This window comes from Primulina tabacum, chromosome 2 (assembly GCF_025594145.1).
Source record: "Primulina tabacum isolate GXHZ01 chromosome 2, ASM2559414v2, whole genome shotgun sequence".
Classification (NCBI taxonomy): Eukaryota; Viridiplantae; Streptophyta; class Magnoliopsida; order Lamiales; family Gesneriaceae; genus Primulina; species Primulina tabacum.
Window position 1 is genome coordinate 49,676,447 of NC_134551.1, and position 23,494 is coordinate 49,699,940.

At 34.3% G+C, this 23,494-nt stretch overlaps 3 protein-coding genes across 3 annotated transcripts; 1 reads left to right on the plus strand and 2 right to left on the minus strand.

The window, feature by feature from the left end:
* Positions 1-1,182: 1,182 nt before the first annotated feature.
* LOC142534818 (subtilisin-like protease SBT2.3) lies at positions 1,183-7,250 on the minus strand. Its single transcript, XM_075641549.1, has 10 exons — positions 6,318-7,250; positions 5,634-5,787; positions 5,097-5,494; positions 4,920-5,015; positions 4,616-4,688; positions 3,969-4,251; positions 3,248-3,570; positions 2,849-3,119; positions 2,495-2,776; positions 1,183-1,785 (listed from the first exon to the last, which is right to left on the minus strand). The coding sequence occupies exons 1-10, from the start codon at positions 6,557-6,559 to the stop codon at positions 1,364-1,366; spliced, it is 2,544 nt and encodes an 847-aa protein (XP_075497664.1). The 5' UTR covers positions 6,560-7,250; the 3' UTR covers positions 1,183-1,363.
* A 2,791-nt stretch (positions 7,251-10,041) lies between these two features.
* Positions 10,042-13,042, plus strand: LOC142534839 (coatomer subunit epsilon-1-like). Its single transcript, XM_075641563.1, has 7 exons — positions 10,042-10,343; positions 10,493-10,582; positions 11,077-11,237; positions 11,780-11,915; positions 11,994-12,149; positions 12,487-12,566; positions 12,677-13,042. The coding sequence occupies exons 1-7, from the start codon at positions 10,170-10,172 to the stop codon at positions 12,768-12,770; spliced, it is 891 nt and encodes a 296-aa protein (XP_075497678.1). The 5' UTR covers positions 10,042-10,169; the 3' UTR covers positions 12,771-13,042.
* Positions 13,043-13,354: 312 nt separating this feature from the next.
* On the minus strand, positions 13,355-19,983 carry LOC142534829 (pentatricopeptide repeat-containing protein At1g30610, chloroplastic). The gene is made up of 9 exons (XM_075641557.1): positions 19,149-19,983; positions 18,393-18,584; positions 17,437-17,518; positions 17,152-17,343; positions 16,444-16,557; positions 15,759-15,849; positions 15,525-15,682; positions 14,581-15,012; positions 13,355-14,175 (listed from the first exon to the last, which is right to left on the minus strand). The coding sequence occupies exons 1-9, from the start codon at positions 19,820-19,822 to the stop codon at positions 13,789-13,791; spliced, it is 2,322 nt and encodes a 773-aa protein (XP_075497672.1). The 5' UTR covers positions 19,823-19,983; the 3' UTR covers positions 13,355-13,788.
* Between the last annotated feature and the right edge of the window lie 3,511 nt (positions 19,984-23,494).

Genomic DNA, 23,494 nt, shown 5'->3' on the forward strand with positions numbered 1-23,494 from the left:
ATGAGAAATAAAATTGTCTACCTCAATTTTAGTGTCAACATTCTCCATGCATTATTTTAGTGCAATTAAAATAATTCATTGGATTTTAATAAAAAGTTTCTTCGATAGGATAAGTCGATGTTAAATATATGTATATTGATATATTATATATATATGTTATATCGTGAGAAAAATTCATGTATGATATAACTTTTTTCTGAAAAAAAGATTATAATTTATAAAATTATTGTTTCAAATCAAATGTTATTAATATATTGTTGACCGAAAATTTAATGATTTTAAATATATTTGATTGCTTGAATCAATTTACTAGGTAGATTTTAAATCCATTCATTTGTTACTTTTATGTAAATGTAACGATAATTATAATGGATTAAAAAACATCGAAGATGAGTTGTGTCATTTTTTAAATCAAATATCTACTTTCAAATCAATCATTTCGTTCCACGTCACCTAGCGTGATTGGAGATGTAAATTTTATATTAATACATTAAATTATTTATATATATTTTTTTTTGGAAAAAAGTGTTTGATAAAGTATGACGTATCTTATTCATATCAATATTTGTTGGAATAAGTATTAGTGTAAATTACTTGTGAAAAATAATGTGAATTTGAAATAAATTTAAAAATAATTTAATGTAGGTTAGTTGTTCATCTAGCGACCAGAATGAGAAAAAGTTGTCAACCTAGTCAATTTTAGTGTCAACATTCTACATGCATTATTTCAGTGTAATTGATATAATTCATTGGATGTAATTAATAGGTTAATCTTAAAGATACACCCAATATATCGATATTTATATCAATTATATCGTCAAATTTTGTATTAAATATACGATGTGATTTTTACAAATTGAATTTTAGTATTGATTTTTTTTTTTTTTTTTTTGTGTAAGATTTGATAACAAGTATTGATATACATGTAGCATCACTCTGATTTATATACGAGAGTTTTTTCAACGAGTGTAACATAAATTTTGAGACTAAATATTTTCTAATAGGTCTCTTGTGATACGGTTTCACTAATCTTTATCTGTGAGATGGGTTAACCCTACCGATATTCACAATAAAAAGTAATAATTTTAGCATAAAAAGTAATATTTTTCATGGATGGCTCAAATAAGAGATTCGTCTCACAAAATACGACCCATGAGACCGTCTCACACAGGTTTTTGCCAATATTTTTTGTCCAACAATTGTATCAGTAAATGGGGAAAAAAGGACAACAAAGGCTCAAGTCTTTCATCAAGCACCAAGTTAACTAACCACTACATTTTCAAGAACATTTACAAGGCAAACAATGAAAAAATCAGACAAGTTAGCGAAGCCTACGATGTAATTATTCAATCAGAGTGCTGAATCATCCACCAGTTGTATTGAATGAAATTTTAACAATAACTGAGACAGGGATTTTCACCACATGACCCTTGCTCCCAAAGAATCTGATTCTCCCATAACTCACAATCGAACTGCTTATAGTCGCGTTAAGCACTACAGTTAAAACCTGTTTCTCCCCGCTTGAGATGGCAAAATACGAGGGTATCACCTTAACTGAAACTCCAAAAGGAGCGGTCCAACCAACTCTGTACGTCTCGTTCCTGTCAATGTTGGTCACGGTTCGTTGCATGGTGGTAGATTGGTTCAGCTTCGATACCGTGATGGAAGGCAAGTTTAGATTAGCGGCGGTAGTTGTAGACACCCCACAGCTTTCGCCTGTGTAGTTTAGGATAAGTGGAGATGATCCATTTATCCCACAGAGGAACGAAATATAGTCATCATAACCTGCAAAATGTAGCCAGTAAGATTTTCTTTTTTAATCTAAAATTCATTAATAAAACTTATGGAGGAAACACCTTCAATAAAAAGAGCAATTCATCAGAGATGAAGATGGTACAAAGACTTGCACAACATAGACTCCTCATGCCATCTTATCTAAACCTAAATATAATATTTCTTGTGTTTATAACGCAGTAAAGCAGGCTAAACTTTGCATATATCCATAATACAATAATTTAAGTTTAAGAAATGAGTTTTTTCCGTAACTTAATCTTTTAAACCATACAACATATAAATAATCACATTTTTATTGATAAACAATTCGGGACAGTAGGAATTCCATATTTTAGGCTATAGTAGAAAGGTAACTATGCGATTCCAATATTTTCAATAGTTTGGTAGCCAAGATACCACCTTGCAATCATCTTGCCACACAAAGAAAAGGGGTAATTGTTGCTGTCTAATAATTTTCATCCGTCATAATACAGCAGCTCGAAGTTCATGAAAATTGAACAGCTATCTTGAACAGTGAGATCAATTATAGAATCGAATGTATATTAGGATACCAAAAAGCATAGTAAGATGCCTAGATGATAATGATGTAACTCAAATATGTAAACTATACAACAACCCAATGATAATATGTAGGGACCATGTAACCATAACCACTGGTTTTGGGCTAGGCCATATTCAGGATATAAGGGGAGTGACTTACTTGTGTCCAAAATAAGACCTGGATTCAGAGCAGCAGTAGGATTTACAAATCCACTCCCCATATCAAAAGGAGTGGCAGGAGATTGATTCGAATCTGGATTAGTATAGACTCGCTGCGCCATTATAGGACCCCCATTTCTGTCGTAAAGAGAAGCAGTAGTTGAAAGCGCGGATCCAATGGCTGCAGGACTGAAAAAGGGAAACTGTTGCTTGATTATTGCCGCAAGTCCTGCAACGTGAGGAGCTGCCATGCTTGTTCCAGACATCATAGCAAAGCTTTCACCTAAAATGTTTGATCGTCAATTCCTGTTTAATTGTTGTTTGACAGAAGTTATCTTTTGAAACAGAAAAATACCTTGAAATTCAACAGAATCTGTGCCACCTGAACTCCAAGCAGCCCATATGGAATTTCCAGGTGCAACAATGTTTGGTTTCAGAATGTCAGCATTCTCGAGGAAATTGTCTTCTGGATCTGGCCCCCTAGCAGAATAAAACATAATCTTTGGAGCAGAATGGCTAAAATTAGCTTTTATTCCACCAGAGATCCGAGCCATGCCCCCGAATTTAACAATTTTGTTCGAAGCTACATCTCTTTCCAAAGAAGAGTTATAGTACTGAAGAAAGGCCTGGCACATAATATATTTTTAGTCACCATTTCAGGCCATTTTTTTCATGAATAAGAAGGATTTATACATTTCAATTTCATGGGCTCATATCATATTAGCATGAAATGCATGGAAAGATGAGCACTCACTTTGAAGTCATCTGGTGATGGAATTATTATGCCAGGAATTCTCATTGGAATTGGATTGAGCTGGAAGCCAATCACATATGGATCCATGTAGAACACAACACCAACTGCACTGAGGTTTTTTGCGGTTTCTAAAGCTCGTTTGACGGTGGCAAGCCCAAGTACAAAGCGAATTGAGTAGCCACATATCAAGAGATTCCCTTGAACGGAGTCATGGTTAAAATTGCTGGCATCTTGGCATTCACCAGCGTACATATCCTTCGCAGCTGTCGAGTCTTTCAATGCATGGATAGCAGAAACCAATGTATACATATTATCGGTTCCAGCTGGACAAATCAATTCAAGTGTCATAAAGTCATGTCTGTGGTGGATCCAAATAATGAATAAAAGGTAGTCATATTAAAAAACTATAGAATTTCAAGATTTCAGGGGGGCAAATGTAATTTTGTGCTATGTGCTATAAAAAAACATATGCATGTACATAGGAATATCTAAGGAGGGTAAAGACTGTATGCCATTAGCTATGTATTTGACAACCTCAGCGCAAAAGTTAAGTCGATCATGTTTACTTGCTATTAAATGCTTTCAAACTAAATATCAAGAATCTTATTTAACATTGGTGTAGGTAAAAACGACTTTAATATATAGCTATGTTGCAGAAATGTTTAAATATGATCGATCATAAGCATAAGAGTCTATCAATAACTGAAGAGTTCTGACTTACGAGCCAGTCCAACTCCAGGAATTGTGATATTGTTGCCCAGGACTATAGAGTTACTGTATACCCTATCATGGGCTGCAGCGCCAACAGTGAAGATCCATGGACTAAAGGATGATATGCTCTTGGGTGAGGGTCCGGTATTCCCTGCTGCTTGTACTACAAAGATACCAACCTTGATAGCTGACAATAATGCCATATCTATAGGATTAAAGAAAGTGGCAATGCCAGGGGGCCGCCTGTTCGGAGTTATTGACAAGCTTATTATATCCACTCCATCTTGTGCAGCCTACAAACAGAGACATAATGATGAAGTATCAACTTGTCAGCAAGTGGTTATGTACCTGGAGGTACATAGTGGCGAATGAAATACAATATCAAAGCGGGAGAGAAAACGAAACAACAAATAAGAAACCCAGGCTTCGTATTCCAGAATGCCAGCTATTATTATTTTCATTTAATTTATTTAAACTAGGATACTCACATCTTACTCAATATGTGCCAGAAAAAAGTCGGCTTCGTATTCCAGAATGCTAGCTATTACTATTTTTCATTAAAAAAAAATCACTCGGGGATACTCACAGTCTGACATCATATCATATCCAATAAGTGCCTCAAGAATATTCTTTATTGAAATTACGTTTAAGGGGTACCTGATCTATGGCAGCAACCACATCTGCGGCAAAGCCTCCAAACCTTTTGTATAATGCCTTATAAACAGCAATGCTACAAAATTAATAAATAAAGCAGAATGTAAAGGGCTGGGAAATCAAGTGTAAGCAGGTTGGATGAGAAATTTATAATAGTTTGTTAAAGCTGCTTCTCCATAAACGAGAAACTTGACAACGGAACATTATGGCAAATCAATTAGTCTGTTTAATTTGCATATGACTCAATAAAGAACATTGATAATTCTCATGATGCAAAACGGGTAAAAGTTTGATGGAGAATCCTTACTGTGAATGAGGAGCCATGCCACTGGCATTTCCAAAGTGATGCCCAGCTACCACAACAGGAATCCCATGATTTCCTGATGCAATTGCAGCCGTGTGCCTGGGAGAAATTGCCCTATTATGTGCTAAAATATTACCTCAAATCATAATGCCAGTTTCTTATTAAGTCGGTAACACTTACGTCCCATGGCCATCACCATCATAGGGTGATGCATAGTCCTGAGTGGCATTAAATATCCCTCTGGTAATGGCGGATGCTGCAAAATGACGAGCACCAATCAGTTTCCTGTTGCAGGATCCAGATGGGAAGTCCTGTGTGACTTCACAGATTCCAGAAAAATGCTTGGGAATCGGATATGGCTTCGTAGGTGTATCATTGGAGAAGCTGGGGTGTGTGGGATCGATTCCAGTGTCAATGAATCCAATCACAATTCCTTCCCCTGCTGTTTCAAAACCACCTTCTTGAGCCCATGCTCCTTGAGGAAGACCAAGAAACTGTGGCGTATGAGTGGTAGCAGTTCTAACAGAAAAATCCATAACCACATTCAACACTTCTCTTCTCCTTGAAATTCTGTCAGCCTTCAAAACCGGTTTGAGAATGTAAAGAATCAAGAAAATAAAAAGGGAAAAATGATTGTCAAAGTATCAGAAAACAATATACACTTCTGAAAATATTGGACAATATAGGCAATGAAAATACAAAGTCACTGAAACTAACCTGATGTGGAGTGACAAGCACAGCAAATCCATTTATTAGATAGTGGTAGGAGTAAACTTTTAGATACTTTTCACCCCTTAATGTTCTTTCCAATAGAGAATCGTGTAGCCCAGCTGTGTATGATCCATTGTGCCATTTTATTCTCGTCGCAATGCTGATGTCAGTATAATATTAACATGTCAATTTGGCAAGACACAGAGATGCGACAAATGTATATGATCATTAAACAAACGGAACTATCAATCTTCTCAATAATCCCCTCTCCCCCTATACAGAGTTTTATCCAATAAAGAAGGTCTGAATACCGTAATCAGTTACAAGATTCTAAAATATTGCATAGACCTTCAACGTCCACAAAAAGAATAGTAACTAAACGCAAAGCTTACATTCCATTATCTTCTCGAGAATAAACAAGAAACAAAAAATACATCATTGGTCTCAACTTTCAAAATTAATCAGAAAATAAATTCAAAAAATGGGATACAGTAGTGATATCCTAATGTGATCATAATACGGTAAGTTTCTAGAAACTGAGAGCAAGGAATAAAAACAAATGAAAGACTTGTACAGGCAGAAAAAAGTTCCAAACAAGAAATTAACTGCACACACTTGTCATTATCTTTAAAACCCAAATAATTCAATTCCTAGTACAGTCCAGATGATTGAAAAAAGAAAGAAACGAACCTTGGTTTATCCAATCTATTCATTCTATGAGATCCATTGCTTTTAATATGCGGACCCTGATTCACTCTAAGCTCACTCCGGTAATGAGAGGTGGGGGCATGTTTCAGAGTAACAATATACACAGCAGGGATTGCATCTCCACTGTTTTGACCATAATCGCAGCTTACAAAGATCACCAAACAGAACATTACCAACATCACTCCACTTCCGAAAACACGCCCCATTTTAGTGGAAACAAGCATTTTTCAAGAATTACCGGAAAATAGAAAAAAAAAAGGGGTCTTTTCACCAGTAGGCACAGGCTTTTCTTCACGAAGTTCAACCATCCATGTCCACCATAACTCCGGTTTCAGCACAACCTTCCGTCTGAGGCTAGAGGAAACGAACTATTATTTCTTCTGAGGAAGTATACAAGATTTGCTTCAATGATTACAACCACCCCATATGAAATGGACCACAATCTTCTGCTTCTTTTCAGGTACCCAGCAAAACAAACTAATTGCAGCACAGTAGAGAACAGGACAGTCGCAAAGCAATAAACCCTTTGAACTAACTACTACACCAGCTGTAGAAAGAAGCTCCAAAACCCCATTGACTTCTCCCCATAACTCATGTTACTTGTTTACAAGCAAATAATTTCATCACAAGTCTTATCACCATTAAGAAAGTTTCTTGTTCTCCTTTTCACAATATAGTACCAGTACTTCTGCAAATCATGGACCAAGAAGCACATGTCCCATTCATTGGTACATATGTGTGTAAGTTGGAAAAAAGAAAAAAGAACCGATTCTGCAACTTTCTTGGGCGGTGAGCACAGGAAGGTTTTGTTTATAACGGGCGTGTTGAATGAAGCAAGGTGGAGAGAATTGGGAACGTTATTTTGGTCATTATTATTCGTTTTGACTCTTTGTGTTGGTGTAATGCATTGTCGGTGTAAATGAAATAAAAACAAGCCCGTGTCCTCTTAGCAGCACTCATCCTCTTTTGTGTTGAAAACACAGCATTTGATGTTGTGTATTTTTTACACGATATGATTATAATCTGACAATTTTTTAAATTTATCTATCTTAAATCGATCTGCACCTATAATTTTGTATTTTTAAAATTTTGTAATTAGTTTATATATATATATATATATATAGCAATGATATCCTGCACATGCACCGCCACGTAGGCGGTGCTCATGATACCCTGCACACCTGGTGTGCAGGGTAACAAATTCGTATATATATATATAGTTTTGATATCCTGCACTTAACACCGATGATGTGTCATTCACTCATTGGATGCGATTATAAATATATAATCACAGACTATGATAACTTAATAAAAAAAATAATTTGAAAATGAAAATTATTTTTAAAAAATTATATAAAATAAAATTTACTTTTTGTTTTCATTCCACTTATGATCAATTGGAACAAAGAAAAAAAGAAAGAGAATGTGCATGCCACCAAGTTGGGCCGGACCCAGTAATTCTTTTTGGCTTTTCTTTGTCTTTATTATATTAACATGATTTAGATTTAAAAAATAGTAGGGGTGGGTGGTGGGCCATCCTTCCCAACGTTCCATTTCTTTTGTTACCGCAACACACTTTTGATTATCAATTAAAAAAATTGTTATTTTATTATAAATATGAGTAGAGTTGATTCATCTCATGAATAAATATCCATGAAATCGTCTCACGAGAGACATATCTACTCGCTTACTTATTATTAATTTATCACCTATCTATATTTTAATTGTTTTCATTTTCTGTCAGTAACTATTTATCCAAGTGTTTTCTTTAACTTTTATATTCTAAATATTTAGTCATTTTGTATTGACATTTTTCGGTCTTATAAACCGAGAATGGAATTACAATGCACGGAACACTCTTTGAAATCTTGTATGTCGTGCGATAGAATTTGGACAAGAAATTATAGGAAATATTTATTTAAAAAAAAACTCGATATTCGACTCTTTCGAATGGTAGCGATGATATTGAATAAATATGCATCGAAGTATATAAATTCATCATAAAACTATAGAAACTCATTTATTTTTTTACTCATAGTTTAGGGTTAATTATGACATAAATTGATCATATAACTTATGCTGGGAAATTATTTTGAAAAAGGGAAATATAATAATGACATGATTTGGAGAATATTCGGGTAAGAATGATTTCATGTTCCATAGCTCCTCTCAGCAATGATTTCAAGTTAATTATGATCAAATATCAAATAAATCAACAATTAGATAAAATGTTTGGATAATAGCCGTTGGATGCCCTTAAATTAATGTTGGGCTGGTCAATTTTCTTATAGAGCAATGAGCACCGCTTTTTGTTCTGCTTTTGAAATCATTTTCCTTGGCAAAGCTACCACATTATTCTTTAAGTGGGTAAAATGAGTCAACTCGATTATATTTATTATGAAAATTAATATTTTTCTTTAATTTAAGTGGGTCGGAGATTTGTCTTATAAATTGAGCTCACGGAGTTTTTGTGTTATTTTTGTAATTGTTTTACGTAAGATATATAATTAAAACTAATTAAATCAACCACCTACATCTCTTTGGTACCGGTGGCTCTTTTGCTTTTTAAAATATTCTTGGATGTAATTGATTGATATTCTGCACCTATAAAAAGCAGACAAGTAAACTTCAAAAGGTTATGGACAAACGAGAGTTGGATGTTTGTTTTTTTAAAAGGGACGGGACAAAAGGTTAGGGACAAAGGCAGAGCTACAAACAACATTGCTAATATTGTCATTTTTTACATACAATTGGTCCCATAAAATAATTTTAGGCAGTGTTTAACATGAATACTAAAATATTAATCGATTACGCATCATATTATATGAATTAATAGAGTATAGATTATTATGATATTCCATTGGACCCAGAAATGATACATTGGAAGAATAAAGTCCCCTCATTTCATTTAAGTTAAGACGCGAAATTGGAAAGGCGAAGAAGGCCTCCTTCCGGGGGGCCCGAGCCATCAGTGAGATACCACTCTGGAAGAGCTAGAATTCTAACCTTGTGTCAGGACCTACGGGCCAAGGGACACTCCGGTAGACAGTTTCTATGGGGCGTAGGCCTCCCAATGTATATAAATTTATCGTCCATATATTGTACATCTTTCATTGTCCGGAACCAAAAGATGCGTGATTATTCTAGTGAAAATTTTAAAACAAGAAAAGCCTACTTAGCTTAAAACATACTAGTGCACCGACGTAATCGTTGCATGCTTGTATAATATTTTTTTATAAATCATTTTATTTATATTTAAATGAGGATCAAAATATAATTATAAGAAATAGTGAAGGACTATACTGTAATTTTGATATATAAATTTAAAAATAAATTGAAAAATAAAATAATAAAAAATGACTTCAATGAGAATTGAACATATAACATAAACCCCAAGAAGCAATGACTCTAACCGCTAAACTACGTATAACTTAAATTAAAATTTTAACATTTTATTAATATATATAATTATTAAAATATTTTAATTATTTTAAGTGTCTCGAAATTAATAAAATAGTATAAATAAAAATAAGGAACACTCGGTTTCTTCAAACAGCAAGAGAAAGATGATTAAACAATGGGGACGCGGAGGGACTTTTTTGGGTTGGGCTGAAAATTGGACCTAAAAAACGAAGGGGCCCAGGATTACATCTGGCCTAATTCCATAATATATGGGCCGAGTTCCTCAAAGTGCGATATGACATAATAAAGTGCGGGAAGAGTGGGTGGTTGCATCATTTTTCAGCTCTACTATTTCTCCAGAGGTTTGGGTTCGAGATCTGAACTCTTCGATCCGTTGATTGTAAAAGAACAGAAAAGCTTAGAAGATCGGAAATGGCTGCGGCTGCTGGAGGACCGGACCCGTTGTTTGGGTTGAGGAACAACTTTTACTTGGGAGCGTACCAGGCGGCGATCAACAGCAGCGAAATCCCCAATCTTTCCCCAGGGGACATCGTTGAGAGAGACTGCCTTGTTTACCGTTCTTACATTGCCCTCGGCAGTTACCAGGTACAATCAAATTACCTTCAGTATGTGGACTCTTTTTGTTATTATTAAATTTTGGATTGTTGTATATTGAGATTCCAATTTTTTGCTTTAAGTGCGCCTTGAGAAGTTTCTCGATTGATTATGTTTGCCGTTTCTGTTTGGTGATGTAGCTTGTGATAAATGAGGTCGATTCGTCAGCAGCGACGCCACTTCAGGCCGTGAAATTGCTGGCTTTATACCTCTCGAGCCCGGAGAACAAGGTGATTTCTTAAAAAAACAAAATCCATGTAACTGATCTGATTTTTCGACTTTGAATCTTGAGTGGGAATGCTGGATGTAAACCTTGGTTATACTAGTTTTTGTTGACGTGATCTACTAATCTTGTTCGGTTATAATTGCATACAATAATTCATGCACAATTAGCGTAGGGGCTTTTTGTCCAGGAAGTAATTTCTTTAGTGTTCTCAGAGTGAGAGAATCGATGCGGAGTAGGATTACGATGAAAAGAAGGTAGACGAATTTTTTCATAAAGTTGAGCATTATTGTTCTATTTTACTAAATTTTATTCGAGATGGCTACCTAGAGTAAATTATGACCATCACAAAAACATAAGTGATCATTGGAAAACTAGAAAATACTTGAATTTTGAAACAATACTCGTGACAAGTCAAAGGAAAAGTGATGGAGCAGGTAGTAATCATCGGTGCAAGATGTTGGTCTTGATTAATCAATGAGCCAAATCTATGATGTGTAGGAAATGGCAATTACTAGTCTTCGCGAGTGGTTAGGAGATCCAGCCATTGGAAACAACCCTATGCTAAGGCTTATTGCTGGAATTATATTCATGCACGAGCAGGATTATAATGAAGCCTTGAAGCACACAAATGTTGGGGGAACCGAGGAAACCATGGAGCTGTGAGTTGTTTCTGGATTTGATGATGGCTTTGCTATATATTTTGTATCCATTCTATATTTATATGCTAAGTGTTGCTAATACTCACGATTTTTTGAAACATGTTAGTGCTGTGTTCTATTTCTACGTTCAAATTCCCTCATGCATTATATGTCAAGTCTTGTTCATAGCTGTCATTTCCGGGAACATGGTGATGCTGCGTGCAATATATTGATGTAGCCCCGACTTTACTATTATCCATACAGTTAGTATTGTTTTGCACCTGCCTTTTGTTCGCCTAATGGAGGGCGGGTACTTTTTCCTTAACATCTCTTTAAGAGTCAGCGTGCTTGTTAAATGTGTAACATGTGTGATTATGAACGAACGTCTGCCATTTTTTGCTGCATATGTTTGTGTTTTGCATTGTGGCAAAGCATAACTGCATAAGGTGTTCACTATGAGTTCCATGCTGTAAATACTGCATTAAATGCAACTTTTCTTGCATAATATATGTTTGTGTATTTTATTTGAACACTCAAGGCTGACACCTTTATCTATTTTGCAGGCATGCTTTAAATGTCCAAATTTTTCTCAAAATGTATAGATCAGATTATGCTGAGAAACAACTGAAAATCATGCAACAAACAGATGAGGATCATACCCTAACTCAACTTGCAAATGCATGGCTAAACTTGGCTGTGGTATATTTTTTCTTGCAATACATTCTGTTTAATCAGGAATTAAAGTTCTATTGACCTATCTGTTTTTCTTTGTACAAGGGTGGTTCAAAGATACAGGAAGCATATCTGATATTCCAGGACTTCGCAGAAAAGTATCAAATGACTAGCTTGATTCTTAATGGGAAGGCACTATGCTGCTTGCACAAGGGTGAATTTGCTGAAGCTGATAAACTTCTGCTCGAGGCCCTAAACATTGTATGTATAACATTCTGGCCTTTTGCTTCCTTGAAATCCCCGACAGCATTATCTATAGTGTGATGTTTGACGAAAGATTTTCTCAGTGTGTTGGATCATTGATATGTTTGGTGCTTTATTTACAAACATGGAAGTCTATGGCCATGAATCGTAAAGTATGTAGTGAATTGACTACATGGCATTCGACTCCCTTCAAAAAATTGATCCGCGCGGCATATGAATTACGCCTCATATCTTGTATGATTTTTGACTTGAGAGTTTTATCGTGTGCTGAATGCTGTACGGAAGAATTACCATTCTTTTGTCCGTAAGACATTGCCTGATGGTTGTTACACAGGATGCGAAGGACCCAGAGACTCTTGCCAATCTCGTTGTCTGCAGTCTTCACAACGGGAAGCCATCCTCCCGCTATTTGAAGTACGATTTGTACTTGTTATATGCTATTTGATTTGTACTTCGTAGAGCTTCTACTTATTTTATGGAAGACAATTGCAACGGATATGTGATACCTACATGATATTTTGCAGCCAGTTGAAATTGTCACACCCAGACCACATGCTTGTCAAATGTGCATCAACGGCGGAAGAGAAGTTCGATAGAGCAGTTCAAAATTTTACTTGAAGAGTAGACCAGCATGCTTGTTTGTCAAGGTCCGACCATATGAGAATTATGTTATGCATAAATATTCTAGAAACATACTTGCCTTCACGGAATTTGCTATTGTTAATCCTTTTCTTTTGGTCCGATTTTTCTATATGCCAAAATTGTGTCAGTAAAACGCTGATACATTGTGGAGGGGCTTAAAATGTTGTAGTTGATTAATCAGTGTATAGCGTCGCTACAGCCCCCACACCCTTGAAATTATTCTGAGTGTCCTGTTTTGTTTTCCGTTCTCCTCTATTGGGTTCTTTTCTGGACAAGTCTTTCAAACTTGCTCCATATCGCGCAACGACACTGATGTCAAGATGGCGTTTGAGATTGTGTTCAGAATTATAACACAAAAGCAAAGGGTAGTAAAATATGTAATGACGTCTTTCAATTCAAACACAGCGCATATGTGCTGATGTGCAATTAAGAATTGAAAGCAAAAGAAATTATCTATAGGCTCGCTTACGTCAGAAGCTTCAGCGTCCAAAATATTATGCACTGAATAAAACTTGCCACATGCGACACTGCAACAAAAATTGATATTAAAGACTATTAAATAAATAGAATAAACAGGGTGTTTTAATGTTAGTCTTGGTCATGTTGTGAAAACACCGAACCTGAAGGGTGGTTGAGTCAAGTTTTCTACTGGTTTCAACTCGTTAAATACATCCGGACGAAAATCTTAATATGGTATCAATACCTTTCATCTTTGTACAAGGTTTTTATTCTTGTATCCCAGAGTCAATGCATCGTAGCTAGGAAAATGTTTCCGAAAGCGTCAGTGACAAAAATCTCGTCAGCCTTCTCAGAGAGGGGAGAGATTCAAAAAAAGGATTAGTATGGTTTTTTTTTAAGTAGGACTCCCCATGTATTGAAAACCCCTCATTGAATATCCAAAACAAATAAGGACGACAATTCTCTGACGGCATCGAAAGCAGATTACCTCAGTTTCAAGCATCTTCTTGTATAATTTACACATGATTTCAAAACACTAAAAAGCAGTTTCACTATGAGACCTGCTAGCCACTTCTAGTTCCCCGAGTTCTGTTGTTGCTCCTTGGGTCCTCAAGAAGACTTCACAAGATTTCATTAGCTGTTCGAGTACAAGGTTTTCGTTATTAGCTATGACGATGTTCATCTCTTGCACCAACTTCATGAGAGTGGACCTCTCAAACCGGTGCCCATTTTCCGTGAAAAATTTTGACCATGACTTTCTAGAAAACAGACGTGACTCAACACAATAGTTAGTAATACAGTTGAGAGCAGAACCATGGTCACGCTGTTCCAGTCTTGTGCAAAACAGTTCTAAGATGAGCAAAGGGGGGAGAACCCGTTGAGTTATATTCAAGTGCTTCCAAGTCATTTCCAGTAGCTTGTCCTGAAAAGCAAAATCGGATGTGCAGAAATTTAAGTCTCATCTACAACCTCGCCTATGGGTTAGACAGTGACTATACAGTGAGGCTTTGAAGAATCAAGTAGAATATGTCAAGACCCTGCAAAAACCATCAAACTACTGTGCGTGGCCTCCTTGACCAGCGTTAAACACAAACATTTCACATGAAAATGAGTTTGGGAAGAATAATACCAAACTGGTAAAGAGGAATGAGAAATATGGTTGCACTATGTGAATTCCACAGTACCAAAACACTAGGATACTTGGGAAGAACAAAACTTACCACACAAAAGAAAATCATATTCTGAAGTTAGCGAAAATCTAACATATATAGCATGTTTAATTTGTGTATGATACTTTGTTTAAAATTGTGAATTTTTAAAACTTTACCTTTCCAGCACGACGGGCATCCAAGATTAGGCGAAGATGACGTTTTGCATTGAAGTGGTGACCATATTTCAGCATCTGCTCATATACAAACTCAAGATCATCCCATTTGTGTTTCGCATAGCATGCTTCCAACATTGTGTTGAATGAATAGATATCTGGTATGACTCTAACTTTATAATCTCCTTCATGCTTGATAAAGTTTCCATTCTCCAATAAGCTCAGAAACAATTGTTTGGCTTCTTCAAACATTCCATGGTCCAGAAAAGCTTTAATCATTATGTTACATGTTATCAAATTCGGCATACAAAACTTCTGCATCCGATCAAAGACATATGCACCATTTTGAACGTCTCCAGAGTCCAGACACGCTTGAATTAAACCAGTGTAAGTTACCACAAGTGGTTTATTTGCAACTTTGCATATCTTGTCAATCTGTGAGGAAAAACAGCGAGGAAATGAGAAAAGATGTAAGATTCAATTTCCCCAAGCAAGAATCTGCAATTGTATTCCATCAAACAGAAACCATGCAAATTTGTGTGCAACTTCCATAAGTCAGAACAATAAATATATCCGCTTCTAATTTCTGATGCGCACTCCTGCTGTCTAGTATTCTGATTCAAAGTTTGAATTAGAGTTACCAAATGGAACTAGAGATATTATAAACAGAACTATGTAGAAAAGGATCATGTTGTATTGTTTCCCCATTTTTTTCTTTTCTCATTTTCAAACTCTTAATGTTATATTGCTTCAAACAAATAGTGCCTCAAATAATCTCAGACATGCTACAAACTACCAACGAATAGGCAATGAATACAAACCATCACCACGGAGAAAGCACAGTAAGAATTTCAACATGGTATGCAAAAGATGTTAATGAAACTTTATGCAAAAATAGAAAGAAAGAAAAACAACAACAAATGTGTTACACATTTGAAAATACATACTAGCTTTAACGCTTCGTTGCACCTTCCCACGCTACAGAGGCAGCGAGCAAGGTCATAGTACAAACTAGCATTACCAACTATTCCTCGTCTCTCCATCTCTTCAACAGCCATTATGGCCTCCTCAGTTCTACCTTCCCTCCATAAAGCATTCACAAGAACTACAGACAACAAAAAGAAATTTGACATGTAATAGTCTCCTATGCATTAGGATAAATATACAATTCAACAATTTACCTTTATATATCAAAGCATTTGGTACGTATGCCTTTTGTACTTTCTTGAAAAAATCATGGACCAAGTTATACTTCTCACAGGCCAACATTACCTGCAGAAATACAGACCAATTTTCTGCTATAGACAAGGAAGAGAAAGCAACAAATTTTTGGCTAGAAAGAGAATTGAGCTATATAAGCACAAAAAAATACGTTTTTGCAACCTCCAAGTAGTTTCTATCATAAATAGAAAAACCAGGCTGAAAACCGCAAGCCTTGGGGCTCAACATGGGACTATTTACAGAAGCTAGATATTTTGCTCTTGAAGCTTGGAACAAGTACAGCTATAGAACATGTTATCTTGAACCTCTTTAGTACAAATATGAGAAAAAGCAAAAAGAGATCAACCACCCTAACAAGACTCCACTCATATTCTAATATTCACATGGTATTGTCCAGAATGTCAGAAACAATACATGTCAAGGTGAAAGTTTATCCTATCACACGTGGTGAGAAACTAACCGATAAGACTAAAAATGGATGTGAAAATAAGTAATTTAATCAGAAGCCAACAACAAAACCAACAATAATCAACACTGAATTGCTTGGAAAAATTATAGAAGCAGGACTACTTTTATTTAACCATCACCATCCACAGTTTCCACACTTCAGACTAAGGCTATAAGGGCTACAGAAACGAGCATTACCTCCATAACTAGTCCATATGTTGTCATTGAAGGTTGTTGGCTTTGTTCGCTTATTTGCTGTAGGACCCAGAAGGCCCCTTCCCATTTCTTACGCCGTACACAAGCATTAAGCACCTGCAACAAATGCATTCATGAATCCTCAAGAAATAAAACCTAAACTAAATGATAGCAGCATTATTAAAGATTATGTTTTAAAAGAAGGGGAAGTTCAAAAATGCCCTTTTTGCAACATATTTATAATCATCAAACTGCCTGCATAGAAAAGGAAACTGGAAAGTAGCACATGGTATGACGTAATACAGTCAAGAGGCTTTTTCATTTGCATCAGAACGGTCTGATGTATGTTACCCAAGAGCTGAAACCCAAACTGGACGTGCAGCTATTATGTCCCAATACAAATAGCTTTTAATCAAAATGAGTAGCAAGATTACTGCTTTCTCAAAGTCTCACCAGAAAACAAGCCCATCCTTGCACATTGAGACGTGCAGCTATTATGTCCCAAAACAAATAGCTTTTGATCAAAATGAGTAGCAAGGTTACTGCTTTCTCAAAGTCTCACCAGAAAACAACCCATCCTTACACATCGAAACACCGACGCTGTAAGTTACATATCAATCACCAAACTAAACAAAGGTTCCTTAGTAGGCGACAATGATTCTCCACAAACCAAAAAAAATAGTACATTAACTAGAACATCAACATACTTACAGAATTGTAGACAACAATATCAGGTTCTAATCGTGGATCCCACTTCTCAAGATATCCAGTTTTAAACTTCTTTTGTGGAGGAGATCGCATCGAATCAATAACATCAAATAGTTCCTTCATATGCCCCGCTTGTCCAAGAGTGACAGCAATGCACCGATATGCCACGATGTCAGGGTAAGAGGCCGTTTGCCCCTATCAGATAAAAGAAGAATCATTCCACGTCCTATATCCTCTCTATCTGGTACTTGTGCGTGAATATACATAATACAAACTACAAAGTACTACCTGCATAACGTGAAAGAGATTTAGTGCTTCCACTGGCCTCCTTGCTTTTCCAAGGGCATCAAGTGCAGCAGTATAGATATGCCTGGAATTATGGGTATACTAGAAAAATCAAATGATGACTGAAGAAGGAATATATAACCGCAATGTGTTTGATCGGATGCAATAAAACAGTTCCTCAATTGAGAAAGAGGATCCACCTACAGCTGTAAGTTATGCAGCAATTCCATCAAATGAAGGAAAAAGGATCGACAACATTTAACTAGGATGCAATTTCCAAGTCGAGCAAAATAAAAACCTGATTTTATAAAAAGACATATATAGTCATCTTTGTGACAAATTTCTTAAGGCAATCGTATGTTATACAACTCATGGATTGACAACGGCTACCCGCACAGCCCGAAAAAAAAATCAGGTAAACGTAATTCATAAAAAAAATAATTTCCAGGAGAATCAATGGATTTAATAAATTTATTATGACTTCAGCCCTCAGAATTATTGCACCATCTCGTTGAAGAACATAGCATCCTAGATATGACTTCTGAGCATCTAAAATAGGAACCTTCTAGATGCAGATAAACGTTTCCAGATCATATGCTCATACAACTTTTATTTATGCAAAAGAATTCATGTTGCAAAATATTTGTTAATTTAAAAAAAGAAATTGGTAAGTTTTTTTCGAGCTAGATTTGAATATAATGGATGACAAAAGAAAACAAAGAAACCTTAGAATAGTTTTTTTTTTAAAGAAAAAAACCTTAGAATAGTGCACCAATAAATTGGATGCATCAGACAGATCTTAAAGCAAGCAGACTCAAAATCAAGTAACTAACTACGAGTAGGAGTATCACACCACATCTTGTTGACAAGTTCATAATTGAATGTATTCTCAACCAATTAATTACTAATTTTCAGATAAATTTCAGAACAGGGTAGGAAACGAAGTAGCGGATAAGTACCGTATGTTGTGAGATTTGAAGCGCTCACGTGATTGAATCCATTCAATGAGTTGAAGAACTCGTCTCCAGTTTCCCAACTCACCCAAAATCTGGACAATCCTCCGGATGGAGTAGTCCGAAAATCTTATCAGAGCACTTCGCATCATTTGAGAGAATTTCCACTCAGGCATGTCAATGTCTGCACCATTCAGACTGTAGGAATGAAGAACAATACTTCATTGTGCGGTAGAAAAAATTTGAGCCATAGAAATTGGTGCAGTCACAACAGATGCTGGAAATAAGGCGTATGTTTTACCCGAAAGGACTTTCTTCCAGTCAAAATTAAGACTTGGTAATAAAACATTAACACTCACAATTACAGATTCGACATGGGGGTCTTTAAATTAGTGCTCCAGTTAACACTAGAAGGGGTAAGTGTGCATGTCAAACGAGGGGAGCAAATTGGACGAAGGGCTGAAGTCCGTAGTTATAAAAATTCGTATCTGCCAAAAAACAACTTAAAAAAAACCACCGAGGAATTAACAAGCATCATATCAGTCACCTTCTTGTGGCAATTACACGAAAGATCCTTACTCTGGCACACACATATACGGTCAATTATCACAACATTGCTTTTCTATTAACTGTCCCACTTGGAATTAAACACTGTTTCAGAATTCCCAATAACTAAAAGAACATGAAGAAATCAACATGAACTTCATAACGATTAATTATATAATTTATCACATAATCACACAATACAAGCGATCTACTCACCTCTTAGAGAGCTTTCGAATTCTCTCATCCATGTCTAATTTTGAGATTCTTGGCCTGTCCATGAAATCATCTACATTCTCCAGTGACTTAAATGCAGCTCTTTCCAAGTCCAACATCTTACTCTCACCGTTGCCACTTTTTTTAGCACCAAGATTCTTGACACTCACATTCAGCGTCCTCTTGATGAGTTCCGGCGACTTTTTCAGACCCTTCCTTGAATCTTCTTGAACAAATACATTTTTATGAGAAGCACCCTTTCTTGAATCTTCTTGAACAAAGACATTTTTCTTATGAGAAGCACCCTTTCTGGAATCCTCGTGACCATTATCCCGTGCGTCGTCACCCTTTTCATCTTGAACTGTTTTCTTGATGCTCTTCTTTTTCGTCGGACTACTAATATTAGAACCATTGTCTCTGTCCGTCTTGACAGATTCCAATGCCTTCAAATACTCATCAAAGGATGGCTTGAATTCAAACTCTTTATCCAGAACAATCCCACCCCCATCAGTTAAAGAGCTTCTTGACGTAATTCCAATCTGATTCTTTCTTCTCGGAGCTAATACAATACTGGGGTTCTGCCCCTTAAACGGGTGCAGCGAATTGAACTTGCGGGTCTGGTTAATTAAATAAATAGCTTCAATGGCGGATTCAGAAAAATATACTGTGCACATCATGTCCCTTCTCCTTAATTTGACATATTATTTAAGTTCTCAACACAAAATGGGACAATCGAAACAAAAGTTTAAGGTTATACTTGGTGTTTGTGTGCAATGAGAGGAGCAAGAGGATAACAAGAAGATATTCTTCAGACGCAACGGCTGGAAATCATATGTAGTACGCGCGACCGCGAGTTGTCACGATAAGAAGGATGACGAATATACCATACGGCCCAGATTGATCTGAGTGGCCCAATACATCGCCCAAGCCCATTCAACCTATAGCCCACGAACTATAGAGATGTATATTTTAAAATTGTATGTGTGATATTTATTTTGTATACACAAACATCGAGTGTGTCACGACTGCTCACAAAATTCATACTATTAATTAATCAGAGATGAAGTTAAAATGTTCGATTTGATAAGAAATCTATATATATGTATAAGCAAAGTTTTTGTCAAAAAAAAAAGTTGTTTTTGTCAAGAAAAAGTTTTCGCCCAAATTACTTACTTAAAAAGGAAATATAATATTTAATTAATTTTTTTAACTTTTCTTTAAAAAACTTGGTTGAGTATTAAAAGTTATAATTTAAAGAAAATTTTCCAATGGATATTAAATTACAATTTAGTAATCATAAATATTCGACCTCAAATGCATGCTATATCGAGATTATCTTAATTTGAAAAAAGTTAATGCATAATAATTTTCTTCCAAAACTATATATATTTTGTATATTTTGGAATGTCTTCTTTAAAGTAAAATAAGATACCTCAAGAAAATTAAAAGAGATATATTTTAAAAAGTTTCAAATATATATTAAATTACCTCAATAGACATGTCTATTACATTCAATAATCAGAAATATTTGACACGCAATACATGCAATTCGAGATTTTCATAATTTGAAAGAGTTAATGCATGGTATAATTCTTTCAAAGCACCTGCTATATAATTTTTTTCTCTTGGACTGCCTTATTTTAATCTAAATTATAAATAATGCACCGTTGAATATTATATTGGAAACCGATTTTATTCTATTTATCTTATTAAATTTATGTAATCCAATATATATATATATATATATATATATATATATATATATAAGCAAAGTTTTTGCCAAAATAAAAAAATTACCGCCCAAATTACTTACTGAAAAAAATACAATATTTAATTTGTTTATTTACTTTTTCTTTGAAAAAACTTGGTTGAGTATTAAAAGTTATAATTTAAATAAGGTTTTTCAATTAACATTAAATTTTCATTTAGTAATCATAAATGTCTTACCTCAAATGTATGTTATTGCAAGATTTTCTTAATTTTAAAAAATTAATGCATGGTAGTTTTTTTCCAAAATCATATGTATATTGTATCTTTTGGACTGTCTTCTTAAAAGTCAAATAAGATAGCCCAAGAAAATTAAAAGAGAGATATTCAAAAAAGTTTCAAATATACATTAAATTACCATCAATAGACATTCTATTATCCTCAATAATGCATGGTATAATTCTGTCGAAAGCACCTGCTGTATAATTTTTTCTCTTGGGTCGCTTTATTTGAAATTATATTATAAATAATGCATTGTTGCATATTATATTAGAAACCAATTTTATTCTATTTATCTTACTAATTTTATGTACACCAAAACTGAATTCTGAAATAACTTCTCTTTTTAGCATAATTTGTAAGTTGAATCCTTCCAAGTTTCAATGACGTTTAGACTTAGATTTGTTCGCTATTATGAACTACCTACATATGAAAACAATGAGAATAATGAAACATTAAGTTTGAAATATGTCTTTCATGATCTATAAGTAATAAATATTATTATCTTATTTGCACGAAATTTTAATTATTACGCATATTGCTAATGTGATAATTTTGTTATATATTGCAAGTTCATGGATACAAGGTAGTATAAAATGTCCCGTAATAAAAAATATTAAACTAATTCTAAAGGAAGTACACAACTTATTAGAGGGCACCTTATAAAACTCATTGGCATTGTTTTGTGATACACATAGTAAATGTTAATAAAATAACTTTTCTGGTTATATATGATTTACTTATAATCACATATTTCATTTTTTTTAGGAATAATATGATGTTGTATACATTATGAATAGATTTTGTGGATAAAATCTTAACCTATTTGGATAAAGATATTAACGAAGCAATTGTTGTTATTCTTCAAATGTTTCGAACACGTATCATGTCACAAAACTATTTGTGAATGAAGATTTAGAAGAAGTTATTGAATTTTTTAAAATTTATTTCTCGTTAGTTTTATTGAATTTGATTTAAAAATATTTATTTATCACATGTTAAAAAATAATAATATATATAGTTTCTCGGAAATTAAAGAGTTAATTAATTAAATATGTATTTACGTTGGTGGTTGACATTAATACATTAAACATGATAAAAACCATGACATTGTCTTATGCTAACATAATTAATCGACATACATTGTATTTAAGAAAGTTTTTCAAAATTAGCGAAAAAATAGTTTTCATTTTTATTTTTATAATCATATTATTTTCAGTACAATTTAAATTTCTATTATTTTTTATAATAATTAATTTTTAATAATATTATTTCGTTCATTGCACAGTGTTAAATACTGGTGAAGAATCTAAAAAAAAGTTTTTGTGCATACCATTATTAATTCTTAAAAAAATTAGAGACATTAAAGTATAACTATCAAAAGTAAGTCATTTGTGAGACGGTCTCACGAATATGTAGCTGTGAGACGGGTCAATCCTACCGATATTCATAATAAAAAGTAATACTATTAGCATAAAAAATAATAGTTTTTCATGGACGACCCAAATAAGAGATCTGTCTCACAAAATATGACACATGAGACCGTATCACACAAGTTTTTGCCAACTATCAAAATAGACCCGCTCGCCAATTTTTCAACATAATTTAGTCCTACTTTGAGTTGTGGATTAGGCGGGCTAAGCCACTAGAACTTACATTACATAAACATTTTACAGAATAGTTCAACAATCGTTAATCATTGCTATGAAAATTAAACGTGAATAATTCTTGAATCTTTAAATTAATAAATAATACAATGTTATTCAAAAAGTAATCAACAATAGATAATTACAAAATATCAATTTTAATCATGCATAGATTATTGGTATTTGACATTTTTAGTCATACATGTTTCGCTAAATCAATTATAATCTTAGAATAATAATTTTTTTTCAATTTTAATCATTATCTCCAAAATAATGTAATTAAATGACCATTTTTATTATTTAATTTTGTAAGTTCGTGATTAAAAAAATCACTTGAGATATACTTGTGTGTTTAACGACGTAATGATAAATTGTAACAAAGATATCAGCCATTTAGTTGCATGATTTTGACAAAAAAATAAAATTTATCAAAAAAACATAGTTACGTGACTATAATTGATTTAAAAAACATACATAACTGATATTTTGTCATAAATAATTATAACATTTCATCTCCTTCCCCATCTCTTTCTTTTATTCTTCTCAATAATTTCCGAAATATTTAATACGATTATCTTAGTATTTGCATCATTTTCATTATCTTATGTGAATAAATGAAATCGAGCCAATTCGAAAGTTTTTTTTCGCATGCTAGAAAAATATTTTAATTGTATTCAAAATTATTGAATTCGAGCTGATCTCGAAGCCTAATTATTT

Excerpts from the sequence above, each read along its gene's own strand:
- LOC142534829 (XM_075641557.1), bottom strand. The coding sequence starts at position 19,822 with ATGATGTGCACAGTATATTTTTCTGAATCCGCCATTGAAGCTATTTAT. Across the intron at positions 17,344-17,436 it reads ATCTCTTTCACGTTATGCAG|GGGCAAACGGCCTCTTACCC; the intron begins GTAGTACTTTGT and ends TTTATCTGATAG. Across the intron at positions 15,683-15,758 it reads AAATGCTTTGATATATAAAG|TTCTTGTGAATGCTTTATGG; the intron begins GTAAATTGTTGA and ends TGTTGTCTGTAG.
- LOC142534839 (XM_075641563.1), top strand. The coding sequence starts at position 10,170 with ATGGCTGCGGCTGCTGGAGGACCGGACCCGTTGTTTGGGTTGAGGAAC. Across the intron at positions 10,583-11,076 it reads TCTCGAGCCCGGAGAACAAG|GAAATGGCAATTACTAGTCT; the intron begins GTGATTTCTTAA and ends TATGATGTGTAG. Across the intron at positions 12,150-12,486 it reads TGCTCGAGGCCCTAAACATT|GATGCGAAGGACCCAGAGAC; the intron begins GTATGTATAACA and ends GTTGTTACACAG.
- LOC142534818 (XM_075641549.1), bottom strand. The coding sequence starts at position 6,559 with ATGCTTGTTTCCACTAAAATGGGGCGTGTTTTCGGAAGTGGAGTGATG. Across the intron at positions 3,120-3,247 it reads CATCACCAGATGACTTCAAA|GCCTTTCTTCAGTACTATAA; the intron begins GTGAGTGCTCAT and ends ATTATGTGCCAG. Across the intron at positions 2,777-2,848 it reads AGATTCTGTTGAATTTCAAG|GTGAAAGCTTTGCTATGATG; the intron begins GTATTTTTCTGT and ends CAAACATTTTAG.